General features: G+C 48.0%; 1 protein-coding gene across 1 annotated transcript in view; it reads right to left on the bottom strand.

Moving 5' to 3' along the window:
• OTOF (otoferlin) overlaps positions 1 to 17548 on the bottom strand; it is a 784068-nt gene that overhangs the window by 122906 nt on the left and 643614 nt on the right. The window contains exons 35-38 of the mRNA XM_086928061.1: positions 16512 to 16649; positions 14772 to 14899; positions 14464 to 14634; positions 10375 to 10535 (exon numbers count right to left, since the gene is read on the bottom strand). Of these exons, the coding sequence (XP_086784187.1) occupies positions 10375 to 10535; positions 14464 to 14634; positions 14772 to 14899; positions 16512 to 16649 (598 nt within the window). The remainder of the gene's footprint in view (positions 1 to 10374; positions 10536 to 14463; positions 14635 to 14771; positions 14900 to 16511; positions 16650 to 17548) is intronic.

Raw genomic sequence — 17548 nt, 5'->3', positions numbered from 1 at the left:
AAGAACCAAGTGGCCTGTGCGACGGGGAGGTGCCCAGAGGCTGTGTCGAGCATTCCGGGAGTCTGCTGTGGGTGAGGGTGGCGATCGCTGCCCAGTGTTGACCTGGACCCAGTCTGCGGTGACGCCCTGGACTTGCAGTGGACTCGAATACGGAGAGCGACATCTGTGAGGTATTGGTGTCGGGCTGGTAGAGATTTGGCGCCCGCAGGCGCAAACGTTGAAGATTGTGGATGGGATACGGCGGGGGACCCCTGGGGCACATAAAAGTGCTGTGACCTTGGTCCAGACTATAGTACCCATGGCTACTCCAGAAGCCCAGAGCTGAGAGTGGGTTGGTCCTACACCTGGGGCACTTTAAGCACATACTCCTTGCTTGGCATCATTGGACTCGGGGGCAGGATGAGTGGAAGCGACGGTGGGCGGAGCTCTGCCTGGGGTTGTGACCCTCACCCCCAAAACGCGGGCAAGCAGGTCGGACCACATACTGAGTTGGACAACTGGGCTTGGAGGGGGTCAGCTACGCAGAGCACAAGAGTAGAGACTGCGATGAAGCGCCTAGAGTGTAAGGGGGCCACGTTGACCAGTGGTGATTACATAACACAGGAGGTTGACATTGTGAGCAGTCCTGGCCCGGCCCGGGGATTCCTATCCTGCCTGTAGCCATCCTTAGTATTGCCCGTGTGAAGGTTTGAATTGCCTGGAGTGTGCGCACGCATCAAGAATGGGTAAGGGTGATAAGACCCAATCTAAATTGACCTTTGAACAACGACGGTCCAAGTCACAGGACCCTGGCCCTGGCAGAGGTGCGGAGGCGATGACGCCAGTACGGGAGGATACAGAGGAAGACATTTGCCATATTCTAAAATCGATGGAACAATCCTTACAGAGCAGCATCACTGTGTTGGGCGCTAAAATGGACACTATGTCGTATAGGATGGATAGAATGGTGGAGCGCCTGGACAAGCACGCCGAACACCTAGACATGTCCGAGAGGCGACTCACGGAAGTAGAGGAGGCCCACACCATGCTAGACGCGGATCACAAACAACTGGGGAAAGTAATACGTGTTCTGCAGGATAAGACAGAGGACATAGAAGCGCGTTCCTGGCGCTGTTATCTCCGTCTGGTAGGCCTTCCGGAAACGAGCGCTACTAGCAATATGGAACTATTCATGGAGAAATTACTTGTCTCTTTCCTGGGAGAGGGGGTCTTCTCGGCAATGTTTGTTGTGGAGAGGGTGCACAGGGCCCTGGGACCTCGTACTCAGCTGTGAGCTCCTCCACGTCCAATTATTGCAAAACTACTCAACTATCGCGATAGAGACGCTGCCCTGCGGGTGGCTAGGGAAAAGAAGACCTTGAAGTACGAGGGTTCGGAACTCTCTTTATTTCCTGACTTTACGGCTTGGGTACAGAAGGCCAGTAGACATTTTGTGCCCCTCAAGAATCAACTACGCGAACTGGGTGTGGATTACGCTATGCTGTACCCTGCAAAGCTTTGAGTAAACAGGCAGGGGAAGTCCCACATCTTCACGGACCCCATGGTATTGCAGCAGGCTATCAAAGCTTGGACCAAGGACTGGAGGACCAGCCTGACGCACTTGCAGCGCGACGGAATGGAGCCACGTTGGACGAACAAGACTGAACTGCAAGTTGGCGGATTTTACAATGTTAATATGTTCAAGTGGACACGACGTGAGATGCTCAGTGTATCTGGATAAGTGTTTACTTGTACTAATATAGGCACATTGAAAACAGGGGGGGTCCCACTGAAGGAGAAGTTGGCTAGAAGTGGTCATTAAGTCCCAGGTACTATGTGGCAGGATAGCGGGTGGGCCTGCTGCATACTGATTGGCCACACGAGGCGACAGGTGATCGGACTACTGGGAGGAGATCCTAGAAGAGCGGATCAGGACTCGAAGACTGAGATAAGTTGGGAATGCCAGTTGACTTGTTCTTGGGGGCGGGAAGCATTGTAGCCTCAGCTGTAAAAAGTCATTGTGTGGCAGGGAGGAGATGGGGATAATGTATGGTGATTGTTATTACCTATTTCAGTTGGAAGCGTGGAGCTACCTCCACCCACGCGTGCCTTGCACTGTTGTTGTTTCTGTTTTTTCCGTAGGGTTCATGGGTAGTGTCAGGGAGGATCTGGGGGTGGGGGGATGGAGAACTATATTGCATGCGGCCATGCTGGGGGCGGTCTGCTGTGGGCGGAGGCCTGGGGGGGAGGTTGTGTCACTGGAGAGGGTATGGTGTGGAAGTTTGTTGTGGGGTAGTTCGTTATGGCTGTGCCCCATAGTCCAAGATTTGCTTTATACACACAAACCACTGCAAATGGCAGATACGCAATGTGACCTTCGGGGACGGGGCGGGGAAATAAGGTGCTTGTCCTGGAACGTTAGGGGACTCAATGACCACCCGAAACTTAGAAAAGTTTTGAGCTACCTTAATAGGCATGATGTAGACTTCGCCTTGCTGCAGGAGACTCATCTTCCTCAATCTAGTTCTATGTTAAAATATAGGGGGCTGGCGGATAATGTCAACTCGGCCGGTTTTACCACGCATGCCAAGGGCGTCCGGAACTGGGTTAAACCCAGATCTTCGCTCACACTCACACAACTTAAGAGGGACCCGGAGGGTAGATATGTTGTCTCCAGGTGTGCGGGCAGGGAGTTGAACTTGCTCCTAGTTAATGTTTATGGCCCGAACTACGACTGCCCTGAATTCTTTAGGGATATAGCTGCAATTGTTGCCCAGTGGGGGGATGTTAAGATCTTTTGGGGTGGAGATTTTAATTTGGTCAGAGACCCAGACAGGGACAGATCGTCCGGACCCCTTAGGAGCCAGTCAGCTACCACCAAGAAGCTTGATGAGGTATTGGTACGTTTGGATGTGTGTAACGTGTGGCGTGTAAGAAATACAGAGATGGGGGGCTACGCGCATTACTCAGCATACCATAACATACATACTCGAATAGACTATTGGATGGTTACCACAGCACTGCTACATAAAGTGCGGCACTACACTGCTTCATACGCTATCGGATCATTCCCCGTTATTGTTGACGTTAGAGATTCCGGGTAGGCGACTGCCGCCATTTACGTGGAGGTTTCCACCTTACTCCCTACTTGATCCGGTGTTCAGGGAAGAGATGGCTGATGCCATTGACACTTTCTTTGACACAAACTCTAGTTCTGTAGACGATTTCCAAACACTATGGGAGGCATTTAAAGTTTACATCAGGGGGGTTGCCACGGCCAAACATTCGGGGGTCCTTCGAGCATTACGCAAGATGCTGGCGGGTTTAGAGGCGAAACTAGCTGATCATGAGCGGCGACGACTGGTAGGGGACGGCGAGCTACTTGATGAAGAAATTAAAGTGGTGCTGACGGAATACCATGAGGCAGCGGATAGCGAGGTGAAACATCTAGGCACGTACGCTACTGCGCGTGTGTACGGAGAGGGGGAGCGGCCGGGAACTGTTTTGGCCCGATTGATGAAGGCAAGAAGAGGCATAACGCTAGTCACTGACAATAAGTCGGATAGTGGGGTGCTGTTGACAGACGAAGAGGAGGTGCCTGAACGTTTCCGTCAATATTATTCGGAGTTATGTAGTTTACAATTGACGGACTCCGCTGAGCAAATTATGGAGTACCTGGAGCATATCCAGCTTTCTTTTCTTCCAAATGCACACAGGGAGCTGCTACTGCACCCAATAGAAAGGGACGAGATAATTGAAGCAGTGGGTAGTATGAAGGCTGGTAGTGCCACGGGGACGGATGGTTTAATAGTTACCTTTTATAAGGCATTTCTGGAACAATTGCTCCCACATCTAGCATTCTTATTCGATGATATGTTCGAAAAGGGCACGCTGCTGCCGACTTTGAGGGAGGCCATGCTGGTGGCCATTCCAAAGCCGGGTATACCATTGGACGAGTGCGGTTCGTTCCGTCCGCTGTCTCTACTTAACGTTGATGTTAAAATATTCGCTAAGGTCATGGCTACTAGGCTTGCCCTGATGGCGCATCTTTTGGTTGCTCCAGAACAGGCGGGATTTATTCCATCCAGGAATTTAACATATAATCTCCGTACAATATTCGGGGTAATGCAGCATACCCGACAGGACACAAAGGCGGTAGCAGTTTTCCTGGATATGGAGAAGGCGTTCGACTCTGTGGAATGGCCCTTTTTGATGCAAGTTTTGCAAAGAATGGGGCTGGAGGCGGTCTTTTTACAAATGCTGGGGACACTCTATCACAAGCCAACGGCTAGGGTGCGAATTGGGGATTTGGTCACGGCCCCTTTTAATATTAACAGAGGTACCAGACAGGGCTGTCCGCTGTCGCCGCGCCTGTATGCTAGTGGCGGAACCATTGGCCTGCGCGTTGAAGGAATATCATGGTAATGAAGGCATAGGATTCCCGACGTACAGAATAATAGTATCCACATACGCATATGATACGCTGTTGTAAGTCAGAGATCCGGAAAATAACTTAGCTCCTCATTAGGGAGGTAATCAGATTTGGTGCGCTGTCTGGACTCCGGGTGAACTGGGGTAAGTCTCCCATTGACACCTAACACTACAGAATTTGATATGGAATGCCCATTAAGTGGACTACAGTCTCCGTGCGATATTTAGGCGTGAGACTGCACACGGATGCAGATATAGTATTTAGAGAAAATTATGGGACGGCCATTTCTCGGCTAGAAGACGAAGTTGATTTGTGGTGCCGCCTGCCTTTGTCTCTGATGGGGTGTATCTCCATTATGAAAATGGTGGTGCTGCCCCGCCTCTTGTTTTTCTTCATGAATATCCCGCTGGTATTGCCGCGCATATTCTTTCACAATCTAAGGCAATTGATGTTGAAGTTGGCGTGGGGAGGCAGGCAGGCTAGGGTGAAGTGGGAGGTGCTAGTGCTGTCATGTAACTTAGGCGGCCTGGGTGCGCCTGATTTTTAATTATATTACTTAGCTGCCCAGGGAGCGCAGCTGCACAGTTGGATTCACGGCGATGCGGATGTCCCGTATTTGAGACTAGAGAGGCTTTTTGCTGACCCAATCCCACTGCCGGCTACTATTATGGAGACTGTGGATCGACGAACGGGCATTCTCGACTGATTGAATGCTACCCGGCACGCGTGGAATTGCCTTGTACAGAATCAGGCGGGGGCATTGCTATACCCACCGGTCATGCCTTTAGAGTGGATGAGATGGATAGGACCATGCACTGAGCGGGGGGTCGTGGCTGGTGATTTGTTCCGTGATGGTGTAGCCTGCACGTTGGAGCAGGTGAGGGGCGATATGGAAGAACTCTCCCTGTTGACCAGATTCCAATTTCATAGAGTCAGTGGGGCACTTGGAGCACAATTGGGTGACAGCATGGAAGAGCCAGCGGAGGTTCTCGAGCTGACGCATGTTATTAAAAACGTTTCATCCCGTAAGCTTATTACGTCTATCTATAAGATAGCGATTTCACATAGGTCACACAAATACACTGCGGCTAGACTTGCATGGCAACGTGACTTGGACGTACAATTGGAAGACGACAAGTGGTTTTATTGCTGCACTAACACCAGAAGAGTGTCTCTACATGGACGGCATAGATTAGTGCATTTTAAGTTTTTGAACAAAATATACTATACACCTGAACGGTTGTGCAGATATGGCTTACGTGAAAATGCCAGGTGTGATGACCAGTAGCATATTTTATGCACTTGGCATGGATGTGCCCGGGAGTGCATACTTACTGGGAAAGTGTGTTTGTGGAATTGAGTAGAGTGGTCGACCTGAGTCGCACACTGACTCCCTTGATGGCACTCTTGGGATACACTAAGGCGCTGCCCAAGGCGGTGCGTAGATTGGTTGATATGGGGCTACTTGTGGCCAAGCTGCGAGTGCTGTTGTGTTGGATGAGGGGGCCTTCCCCGACGCTGCAGCAATGGTCCCGTGATATGATTTACTGCTCCACACAGTCGGAGTTATATAGCGAGCTTTTACCCCCCCCAGAAGAAGATCCAAAAACTTTTGGGGTCTGTATGTTAATTACATGCAGTGAGAGGAACGGAATGCAGATGTCAAGATGGATGGCTTAAATGGTGAAAGGCCGGAGAATGTGCATGAGCCAGCGGGGATTGGCTGAGGCCTTGATAATTTTGTTGGGAGGGGGGGTGATAGTGCAGAGCTGGGTGGGTGTTGGCAGTGTGTGAGACTCATTGGGGTGGGTGGTCCTGGCTCTGGAGTGTGTGGGGAAGGTGATTGCTAGGGTCTGGGGCTGACGGGAAGTCCTACAAGCTATGCTTTAAAGGGTTCTACTCCTTGCGTGGTGCTGGGTACGGCTGACTGCCTGCTCATTTGTGTGGTTCCCTGGCCCTTATTCGCCTGATTAGCTGAAAGTTGCCGCCTGCCCGAGTAGGGTTGTTGCCTAAAAGGCTGTGTAAACCTGATAATTGTGTGTATTGCATCTAAACTGTTATACTGGACTACATTGGGGACGAAGTACTGTGTCATTGTTGGAGATTGAATTTGAAATAATAAAAACATTTAACAACAAAAAAAGTGCTCCTCAGTGATTCCTTCTTTTATTGGCTCTCATTGAGTTTATAGTTTAGCTTCTATGGAAACGAGGAAGACTAAACCTGAGGTTACCACTCCACAACACAGACTACAATACCACATAATTACTCTCCAAAACACATAATCCCACTCCACATAATTCCTATACACTAAATACCACATACTTTCTATTGACATAATTTTACTGCACAACATACCACATAATTCCACTACACACAATGTACATCCACTCTACACCAAAAAACATAAGTAAAAAACTTTTACATTTACAATGCCAATAGCTTTAACTCTTGCAAATACGAAACCAACTACATTGCAAATGCTTCTTTAACTAGTAGTCACGTTTGCAGAGTGGTGGAGAAAGGGTGCTGGGACTCCAACCAGCACTCTGGAATTCCGCTGTGTAGGACTTACAGGAGGTACCAGGAGGGCTTCTTAGCCCCCAAAGTCCCCCAGGAGTACAGTGGACTTCATCCCCCATCCGGTAGTCTGACAGGAGGCGCATTTGAAGAGTGGTGGAGAAAAGGGCATGGCCTACGAAGATTTTTTAGCATTCCCACTGTGTGGGACTTGCTGGAGGTAACCACCCCTCCTATTACCTCCGGTAAGTCCCACACAGCAGGATTGCTAATTTCTCTTAGCAGGCCATTCCCCCTTTGCCCACCACTCTGCAAACGCGCTCCCTGTCGAGCTCCTTGATAGGGATTGAAGTCCCCTTTACTGCTGGGGGTCATTTGGGGCCAACTAGCCTACTTCCAGTAAGCCCCACACGTTGGAATTGCTGAGAGGTGGACACAGGCCACGGCCCCTTTCTCCAACACTCTGCAAACGCGCCTCCTGGCGCGCTCCTGGTTGGGGGATGAGGTCCCCTTTCCTCCTGAGGGTCCCTGGGGGCCAACTAGCCCTCCTGTTACCTCCAGTAAGCCCCATACAGCTGGTTTGCTGAAAGTGCTCAAAGGCCATACCTCTTTTTTACACCACTCTGCAAACGTGGCTCCTGGTGCACTGCTGCTCTGGCGATAAAGTACACTTGTGTCCTGAGGTTCTCAGGACACAAGAGGACCTCATCGCCTCACCAGCAGTGCGCCAAGAGGCACGTTTGCAGAGTGGTGTAAAAAGGTGCATGGCCTCGGACCACCTCTCAGCAATCCTACTACATAGGTCTTACTGGAGGTACCTGGTGGGCTATTTGGCCCCCAGGGACCCTCAGGAATGAAGGGGACTTAACCCCCCAACCCAAAATGCGCCTCCTACACAATGGTGCAGGGAGGGGGCGGGGTCTCCCGCAACACCGGATTTTCTTTTGATTTTGGAAGGGGGGGCTGTATGGCCCCCTTCCCTTCATTATTTTTGGTCCCTGGGAACCCCATCCCCAGAGCCTCAGCATTTTATCTGTTTATTTAAAAAATGGGAAAGGGGCCCCTTGGCCTTCCCTTCCCTGGGCCACTTCTGGCCACAGGGACCCCATCCCCCAGGGCCTGGCCAGCCTTGAGCTTTTTGGGGGGAGGAGGGCCACATGGCCAGCCTCTAGAGGCCATTTATGGCCCGGGGACCCCCTCCCCTGGGGCCCAGCCTTATTTTAAAAAAATAATAATAATTGAACGGGAAGGGGGCCCAGTGACCCCCCTTCCCTGGGCCACTATTGGCCCCGGGGACCCCATCCCCGGGGCATGGCCTCTTTTTTTATTGTTCAATTAGGGGAGGGGCTGTGTGGCCCCCTCCCCAGGGCCACTTCAGGCCCGGGGTCCCCATCCCCCGGGCCGGCCCTCGAGTTGGGGATAAGTTGGTGAGTTAAGCCCCAATGCCCCCACAGTCCCTGCCGGCTCCCCGTTTCCTGCGGAAGCCGGAATTGCTTTTGGGCAAGGGGAGCTGCTGAAATGCAGCTTCCCTTGCCCAAAACCAATACTGCTTTGCTTCTTGGAAGCGAGAGACGGTTTCCTGCTCTCGCTTCCAAGAAGCAAAGCAGCGTTTGCTATGGCAGGGTGGGAGCAGGGCTTCCGCCCTGCCATAACAAACAGCTATGTCCCGGGGGTGGGCACCCCAGGACATTGCAGGAGCCGGTCTTGGAGGGTGGCGGCCCCAGGGCCATCGAGGTTCTAGGAAGGGGGCCGCGTGGCCCCCCTCCTAACTGATTAAATCCCCGGCCAGGTGGTGGTCTCCGGGGCCGGCGGTCCGTATTAGACCCCCGCATTAGAATAAAGGGGATGTGGTGGTCCCCGGGGCAGTGTGGGGGGCCCCCACATGTTATAATTTTCATTTAAGCCCCAGGGAGCTGACGGCCCCCCGCCCTTAATGATGAATGCCCCGGGGAGGTGGCGGTCCCCAGGGCTGCGGGGGGCCCCCGCGGGACCCTGCTAATTTATTGCACATTGTCCCTGGGACCTGGCCCACTCGGGGGTTTATAGAAAAGGAAGCGCAGTAGTCTGCGCTTTTTTTTTTCCCTCAGCCGATTCGGGCACCCAACGCAAATTCGGACGATTTTCTTTTTTTTTTAATTGTTTTTTATGGCCCTGCGGGTCCTTGTGGGACCCCCGAGCAGGCCTAGGGGGTCACAGTGTTTCTACCTTGCCCCCTTTTCTTGTTTTTTTTATCATTATTTTAACTGTTTTCTTGTGACTCGGTTACCGAGTCACAAGATGGCTGCTAACACTTCCTGTTTTGGAGTGTTGGCAGCCAATCAAAATTAAGCTCGTGCTCGGGAGGGTTCGCAAATCCTCCTCGGTGCTCAGATATATAACTTTTTTTTTGGGGGGGGGGGGGTAATTTCTCAGGAACTACTGAACGGATTTACACCATTAATAAAAAGGGCGCTTTCTGAACCGAGAGCTACCTTTTTGCCAAATTTGATGTAATTCCGTTCAGCAGTTCGGGCTATATATAGCCTTTTCAAAAATTCCTATGTAAATGAACATTAGGAAAATGCTTTTTGGAACCCCCCTTTTTTCTCAGCCCCCGCTTGACGAATCACCCCCAAACTTTCAAGACAGGAGCCGTCATTAGTTTGGACAAGTTTGCGAAGATTTGTCAAACGGCGCCAAAGATATTGGCATAAGAAAAAAACGTTAAATATATATATAGATATACACACACACACACATACAAAGTCAAATTAAAAAATGTAAAGCAAACAACATGGCTTTGGCATGTGGTTGTGTCAAAGTGCATTGTCTGCTTGTTTCTCTTTGCCGCCCCCTGGCTCATTGAACAGCTCTGGTAGGGCACAGGTGTGAGGTGAGGCAAGATACCTGGCCCCCCTCTTGATACATCACTGTTAGCATCCTCTTAGATCAGGACTAAAGTTCTGTGATTAGTTGAAACCGGTGGACATTCTGAGAGGATTGTAAGATTATGCCATACGCACAAGATAAACTCACACACAGTCCTACACACTGCATTTACCTCATTATTCTATACATCTAGCATCCATCTGAAAGGTCTAAATAGGTATGAGAAAGTGCACATACTAATGTACAAATACGTAATGGACAACAGTTTGTTTAAAACAAGAACATTTTTATAAAAAGAAAAAGGGGAATGCAATATATTGCCCATGCCAGGTCTAGGTACTGTGGGCACAGGTTGGATTCGACAACATGTACATGTTGGCAAATGTATTAAATAGATTTAGCTGATGTGGGCAATGTAATGCTTAAACTAGCCAGGCATTTCTACATCGCAATAATAATAGGTTGTAATTTGTCTTTTCTGGGTGTGTTACAAATCATAGAAGGCTTGTTTTTACTGAAAATGGTCACAATTTGCCAGTGTGATCCTCCTCTCACCACTGTTGCACCTCACTTACCGTTTTCATCTTCCATTTCTGTTGGGCCGGTGAAAACTCTGTTCGTGACTTTGACTCTCCCTCCTGGTCCAAAGTGAGGTCCATCCAACTTTCCTTCTTTGCAGAGCTTGGAAAGAATCTGAGTGGGCTTTACGGGGTCCCTCCACATGTTGTAGCCGTGACTGAGAAGAGAAGATGCAAAGCATTACTAGAGAACCCCGGGATGTTGCAGCTGGACAACCCCCCTCTGATGTTTCAATGATGATCCAGGGTGCTTATTGGGGATACTTATATAGGTGATAAATTTGATTTTGGGGTTATAACCATACAAATCCTCAAACAGATAGGACCTCACTGCCTTCATGGATCTACTTAACGTAAGCCGGGGTTTTCACTTTTTCGCTCCCCACTGGTGATGTTACCCTGCTTAATTCCCCATGTTCATTTTAGTGGCATGGAAGGTCGCACATGTAACTTCCTTCCCTCGCAAGACAATTTTATCAATTCCTACATGCCCAGTGCACCTCTTTTTCCACAGTCCCTTCCTGATTTGTAGTGCAACTCTGGAAATGGCCTGTGTCAGCTTCGCTTATGTTTGCCCACAATACCTCATCCTACCTACTTTTGAGTCAGCTATGTTTGTTTGCCCACACTGCCTCCTCCTGCCTAATTTGAGCCAGCTGTGCTTGTTTCCTGCTCACAGTGTCCCTAGTGTTGCCAACTTGGAGTCAAAACTTTCAACTATCATTTTAGCAGTTTCTCCTGCTCTGACCATTTGGGTGGTAAATTTGAGGATATACAGCTTCCACTCAATAAACAGATCCAACGTTGGATGGTTCTGCTTGGCTAGAGCTTCCGCTTGCCCCTTTGAAGAGCTATGACCTCCAGAAAAGTAAGTAAGTCTGGAGGTCAAACTTTTTTCTAGCACAAACTACAAACGTTTACCCAACTGAGGTCACTCGTGAGTTGGTGGGACAGGGTGGTTAGATCCACAGTAACCATTGACTAAAATTTGAGTTTTGGGTTCTAACTTTATTCTTATTGAACAATTCTAGTTGTTGCTACTATTTTTGATTCCTGTCGCTGATTTACTTACTTATTATGACTATGTAAAATTATTTTCCTTTTAATCTAGATATTTTAAGATCTTGATTTCTTAACTGTATTGTTGTTTTGGTTCTATATTGCACCAGCCCCGTGTTTGTCTTGTGGTAGGGAGGGCTTGCTACCTGTGCCAAGCTACTACTTGAGTTAGGGACTTGTCAAACAATTCAGTTTACTTTTGGACGTCATATTGCTTGGGACTTGTGGCAGCTCAAAGCCATCAATGTTTGGCCTCACTTTCACACAGCTCGAACATCCCACTACCCACAAATATGCAGCTATTTCTTTTTTTTTAAATGCACAGAATAGTTAACCGAGTGTTCAAAAATTACACAGGAATGCACTGTACAAAGCCATTGTTTGCAGACTACATCAGGGGTGTTGGACAGGCCACGTGAAAGGCTTGCTCCCTCCCCGCACGACCAGGCCCGAGCCTGGCCCTTCAGGTGTTACACGCAACAACCCCCCGTTTCCCGTCTCATATGGGACCCCTACCCCTGGACATCTCCCCATCATGGGCCCGATTCCCTACCGGCCCTCTCGCCCGGCCTGGGCGCCATCTTGGACACAGCACCACGAGGCCGCATGGCCTCCGATCGACCCCAACCCTGGGCCTGGCCAGGCCCCGACATCCCGGCACCACCATCCACCCAGGAGGTGAGCGGACTACTTGGCAGGTCAATGGGAGAAAGAGGTGTCGATGGCTCTCCCCCGCCAGGTGCCGATCGCCCCAGCTCCCCCGGGCGCTGGCTCCACCCCCCTGCTGGGTGTCTGGACTCCCTCATCCTGGACCTCCCGACCTCCAAGTGCGGGGGTCCGGACATCAAAGGGCGCCAGACCTATAACTGGGGCAGCTCCAGAGCAGGAAGGCAGTTGTATCCTGGAGTCGAGAGACGCAGTGAAGAACTCATCCTTGACGGACTACTGGCGCTGCCGTAGCCCTGCCTTGCGAACTATCGACCTGCCTGCTGGCGCTGCCGCAACCTTCTGAAACCTTCCTCGTCGTTGGGACCTGCTGGCGTGGCCGCGGACCGTTTGTAACCACCTCCTTCATCGGGACCTGCTGGCTCCGCCGCGGACCGTCGCTACCTTCAACCATCCCGGGACCTGCTGGCTCCGCCGCGGCCCGACCATCTAGAATGCCGAGCTCGAGGATTGTGAGCTACTTCATCTACCAGATTGGTAACGAGACTGTCCCGCTACCCTTTCCCCAACCAAGAGACTAGAATAGAGGGGACCCCTGAGTCCAGACCTCCTCCAGACTAACTTTGTCAGACTATCGTCTGATCACAATCTCATGTCCTAAATATCATTTACAAAAATCTAGCCGTTTTAGAGCTAATAATAGACAATCTTCCCCTCAATAGCACAATACATGTGTACACAATGTTGCCAGCAGGTTTCCAGACTGGACTGAGGCTTCTTTCTTAACTTCAGTGCTGCCTGACACTAGCATGATGCCTTCCTGTAGCTATTGTGCCACATATATAGAGCAATAACGCATGATAAGCAGGTGCCTTGAAGGAAGTTTGCAAGGGAGAGAAAAACTTCAGGGGTGGAAAAAACCACTGGAGGATGGTGTAATAATACATTCAAAGAAGCACATCAGGGGTTGATGCAAAGATGACAATAAGAATGCAAATCTACCCAGGACTGTATATCCCTCCGGCTCGTATTCATAGGTGGGGCGGGATTTCGGGGGTACATTGCTCTCAGTGTGGGTTGCTGGCAGCAGAGAGCACCCTTTCCCAAGTCTTTCCCAACTGTTGACTAAAATTGAACAATACCTTGATTCTATATTGGGATACTCTGTTTCATTAACCTTCCGGGTAATATTATTAGGGATTAGTAATCAGGAAATGGAGGAATCCGATCGGAAATTAGTTTATATAGCAATGGCAGTATTTCGGCTTTGTCTCGCCAGTGTTTGGCTTGACCAGAACCCTCCTTCTATGCATGTCTGTTGTGGCCAATTACTGTCTACTTATAAATGGGAGATTTCGGTGTTTAGAAGAAGGGGAATCAGAGCTAGGTAAGGGGGAAAAGATCTGGGAACCTTTAACAAGATGGTTAAATCAGGATTAATTGTAAATTGTATGTAAATAACCCCTTTTTCTTCTTTTTCTTTTCTCTCATTGTATTATCTTGTGTTGCTGGGCTCCACCGGAGTGGGGGGAGGGGGGTGGAATAAATGCAGAAATTTGGACCTCAGTTATCTTTGGTATTGTATAAATTTGTGTAACATTTTATCTGTCCTGACGTCCTAATAAAAATTTAAAATAAATGCAAAACTACCCAGGACTGACTGATGAATAATTTGAAATTGTGAGGCTTGCAGAACATTCTTGAATCAAAAGAAAATTCAGCGGAAAAAACAATGGGAAATAAATCTAGGACGAGGGACGAAGAACAAAAGTAAAAATACTATTTTCAGCATTGTGGTGCATCTTCACCGGAGTTCAGCAGCCTTTCATATTATCGTAACAGAATGTGACATCACAGGAAGTATAGGAGCCATCTTGGATTGGGAAGCAGCCATAGAGATCCGCTGTGTCCACCAACTTGGATTGGGAATGATGATGTAACCTACCTATTTCTATTACTGTTTAACTATGGAGCAAAGAAGGCAACATGGGGGATTCTAAAATGTCAGTAACTGGCTTCCTGAAATAAATACGCCTTCCCAAGCTCCTTTCCCTCCTGAAATGTTTCTTGAAGAAAATTAGGCTTTCGGGGTAAAACGATGTGTGGATTCACAAACCTTGAGCGCCTTTCTTGGTGTCCTTGAGGCACAACAGATAGTTAGGAGATGAAATTTACGTCAGATAAAATTCTGTGAACAATATTCTGATTTACCACCATTGCAGTTAAATACAATGTGTTCCAAGGAGACAAAATCTATTCCATGAAGATAACCGAGCAACTATACAGTTATACTGCAAGAGTGGACACAGTCAAAGAAGCATACAATTAAGATCAGTGCACGCAGGAGTTGGATCTACGTACATAGAGTAGGTCTGTGAGATTCCACAGGTGGCCCTGTGTTTGCTGTAGTACCGATTTTCTAGGTCAATCTTTGTTTCCCCAATCAGGTCATCTGTACCCACCAAGTCCCAGTCATACACAGCAACAGTCAGCATGGACTCCATGGGGAATGTGGCTTCAATGTCAAAGGACCTGGAAGAAGAACATAGAAGAGCTTATCAAATGATCCAAAAGCTCATAGTGCACAGGCAGATACAAAGTACAGCCAACAAGGAGGACAACAGCATGAGGCTGGGAAGGCAAACAGCGCACAAACATTCATGACTTACTTTCCAAAGACGGGGTTCAGCTGTTTGGAGATGTAATTTTCCTTGTCTTTGATGTCAGTTTTCCCCAACCTGATGACGACATAGGGGTCGGCTTTGCCGTTGATATCAGCAGGGTGCAGGTCTGTGGCCTACAATTAAGATCATGTGAGACAAGGCTCCCTGAAGAGCAACACAGCAGGAGGAGGGATACAAGCATGCCATTCAGAAGTTTTACAAAGGATCATTGGACTTCACAATCACACAATAAATAAGCAAGTACATATGAATGTTAATGCAGATAGTTAATTTTGGTGACCTTGTGGTCCTCACACAGGACTATTTTTGAGCAGAGCGCCTACCATACGTCTTCAAATATTGTTGCATTTTAGGTACAGATTTTTACAGCGCAGCTGTCAAACAGACCTCTTGGTTATAATATAAATAGATTGGGCTATGGGACCACCCCTTGCAACCACACTCTCTTCGACCAACCCGTATTGGTCAGTGGCTTGAGAATTTTTCAGTCATGTCTTGGCTAAGCCCGGTGGAGTATTTATCTCTCCCTCAATGGTGTTGACTGTTTTGGTGTATCTTTCCACTGCTTGCAGTGACCTGCACGAGGACTACTTCTACATCTACTGCTCTCTCGCTCGCCACGCCTTTGGGTACCTTATCTGTGTCTAACACTAATGTGTTGACTTTGCAAGCTCAAGTACATTAAACCCAGGCTTGTTGGTTTTGCTAATGCTTGTTTTAAATAGATTATGATTATTAACTATTCTGTCAAATAATGGGAGCACTTCTAACATGCTGTTTACAGTAGCCATATCAGAGATCAGATAAACCAATATATTGGCAATTATTAGGGATAATGTGAGCCTTATCCTGAACTTTGTCTTAGTTATTGATTGCAGGGGGCATGCTTGTGTGTTTGAGATTTACGAACAGTATTACTAATGCTTTGTAACCACGTCTGGTTCTAATCAGCTTGGAGCATCTGCCTCCCAAAACTGGTCTCATATTCTCGAATCCAAGTCAATCTCAAATTCTGGAATCGATGTCAGCCACAAGGCAAAATAAAGCTGATTGACACCATTCGGCCCCTTGGGTGGCTTAACAATTGCTACTGGCCAATTCAGCTCTGTGCCATCTGCCACATCACTATGGTTTTACTATAAATTGTAATATGATGATTTCAATAAAATACTCTAAATTTTCATTTCTTGGAAATCTGTTTGCATAAAGTGGAGGCTCACATTTACTGTTCAATAGTATATTTAACACACGATAACGCCTGGGGATGCCCATGCTCCAGAACCATGAATTCCGACCCATCAGTGATTGCTGCATCGAGATGCCACCTAGGTTTTTGTGGTGTGTAAATGGCCTAGGCCCTAAATCCTACTTTGTAGCACAACATAAAAACGGTTTTGCCACATGTGCTGATGAATGTGGTCTCTTCATTTCTCGGTACGACCATAAGTATGTTGATAACATTCCAAGATACAGACCATAGGGAATATGGCAAGTGTGATTAACTGTTCGATGTAAAATATCATTGCAAATTTACACATCTACAAATTATTTTCAGGTTTTATGTGTTCTTGAAAGAGCAAGGCAAGTTTATGGTGCTACTGATACGGAAATCAATGAATGCCTACCTCTAGACTTGGGTATGGGTTTATAATATTGACTATAGAGCTATTACACCAATTTGATCGCTGTGCAGAAAGACTGCAAAGTCTATGCCACATCACTTACCCTTACAACGTACACCCTCACCAGTACGTTCATTGGGTCATTATTTGGAATTCCCTGAAACATCCCAAAGTTGGGGTCATATCCAGCTTCTTTGGTAACGTCATCGGGAAGAGGAACTTTGTACACACACATGGATCCCTGGATTGGAAATAGTATATGAAAGAGTGCCAAGAGTCACATCAAGCAGGCAACACCTGAAGGATACACCGTTATGAGTACAATTCCACAATTTGTTACTTCTAACTTGTACACAAAAACATATTGAGGATATATGCTATGCTGTTCTAAACATCACCAAAAGTACATTTTGTTGGCATAAAGTATATATCAGTAAATATTTGGGGTTGAAGGGGCAGCCAGGTTACCCTATAGTTTCTGTAGACAAACATGTCATCACTTTGTATACATTGATGCCCCTGGTTGAAACAATACAGAATTAACTTTGCGCAGATTCTCAGAGCCATTAAGATGGGCAGAGAAATCATATGTTGTTATATGATGTTGGTGATAGTAATAATATTAATTTGTCGAGCACTCTGACGCGGTAGTCAAATAACACAGCAGTTTGGAAGCAGAAGATACTCCAATTCTCTTTTTAACATTGAGCTATCCTGGATAGATCTATGATGCAGGGGTGGTGCCTTCCACACGCCCGAGGTCAATGCGGTGCACAATTTTTTTTTTTTAAAGATTTTGAACGCGCACAGCGACCCCAGGGGTTTCCCTGTGCAGAAGCAGTAAGGTGGAGAATTGAAGAAGTCGCAGATTAAAAAAGCCAGAACTTCAAACCCTTACAAAAAGCAAGCAGCCATGTACAAGTTCTCAAGTGTTCTGGAAGGGAGTTGCATCATTTCTGGCTTAAGTAAGAAAAAAGGAGTGCCCTTTCATATAGGACAGGTGGAATCTGGGCACAGTAAACAAAGCCTGATTCAGACATCTCAAAGCTCGAGTGTGCTGATAGGGCACCACCAGGACCTGGATATAACGAGGTCTCATGAGCTTCAAATGTAATGCGTTTATAGACTGTGAGCCCGTGA

This window comes from Lissotriton vulgaris, chromosome 6, assembly GCF_964263255.1.
Source record: "Lissotriton vulgaris chromosome 6, aLisVul1.2, whole genome shotgun sequence".
Lineage (NCBI taxonomy): Eukaryota > Metazoa > Chordata > Amphibia > Caudata > Salamandridae > Lissotriton > Lissotriton vulgaris.
Note: the sequence above shows the minus strand (reverse complement) of the source record. Positions and strands in the feature narration are given on the sequence as shown.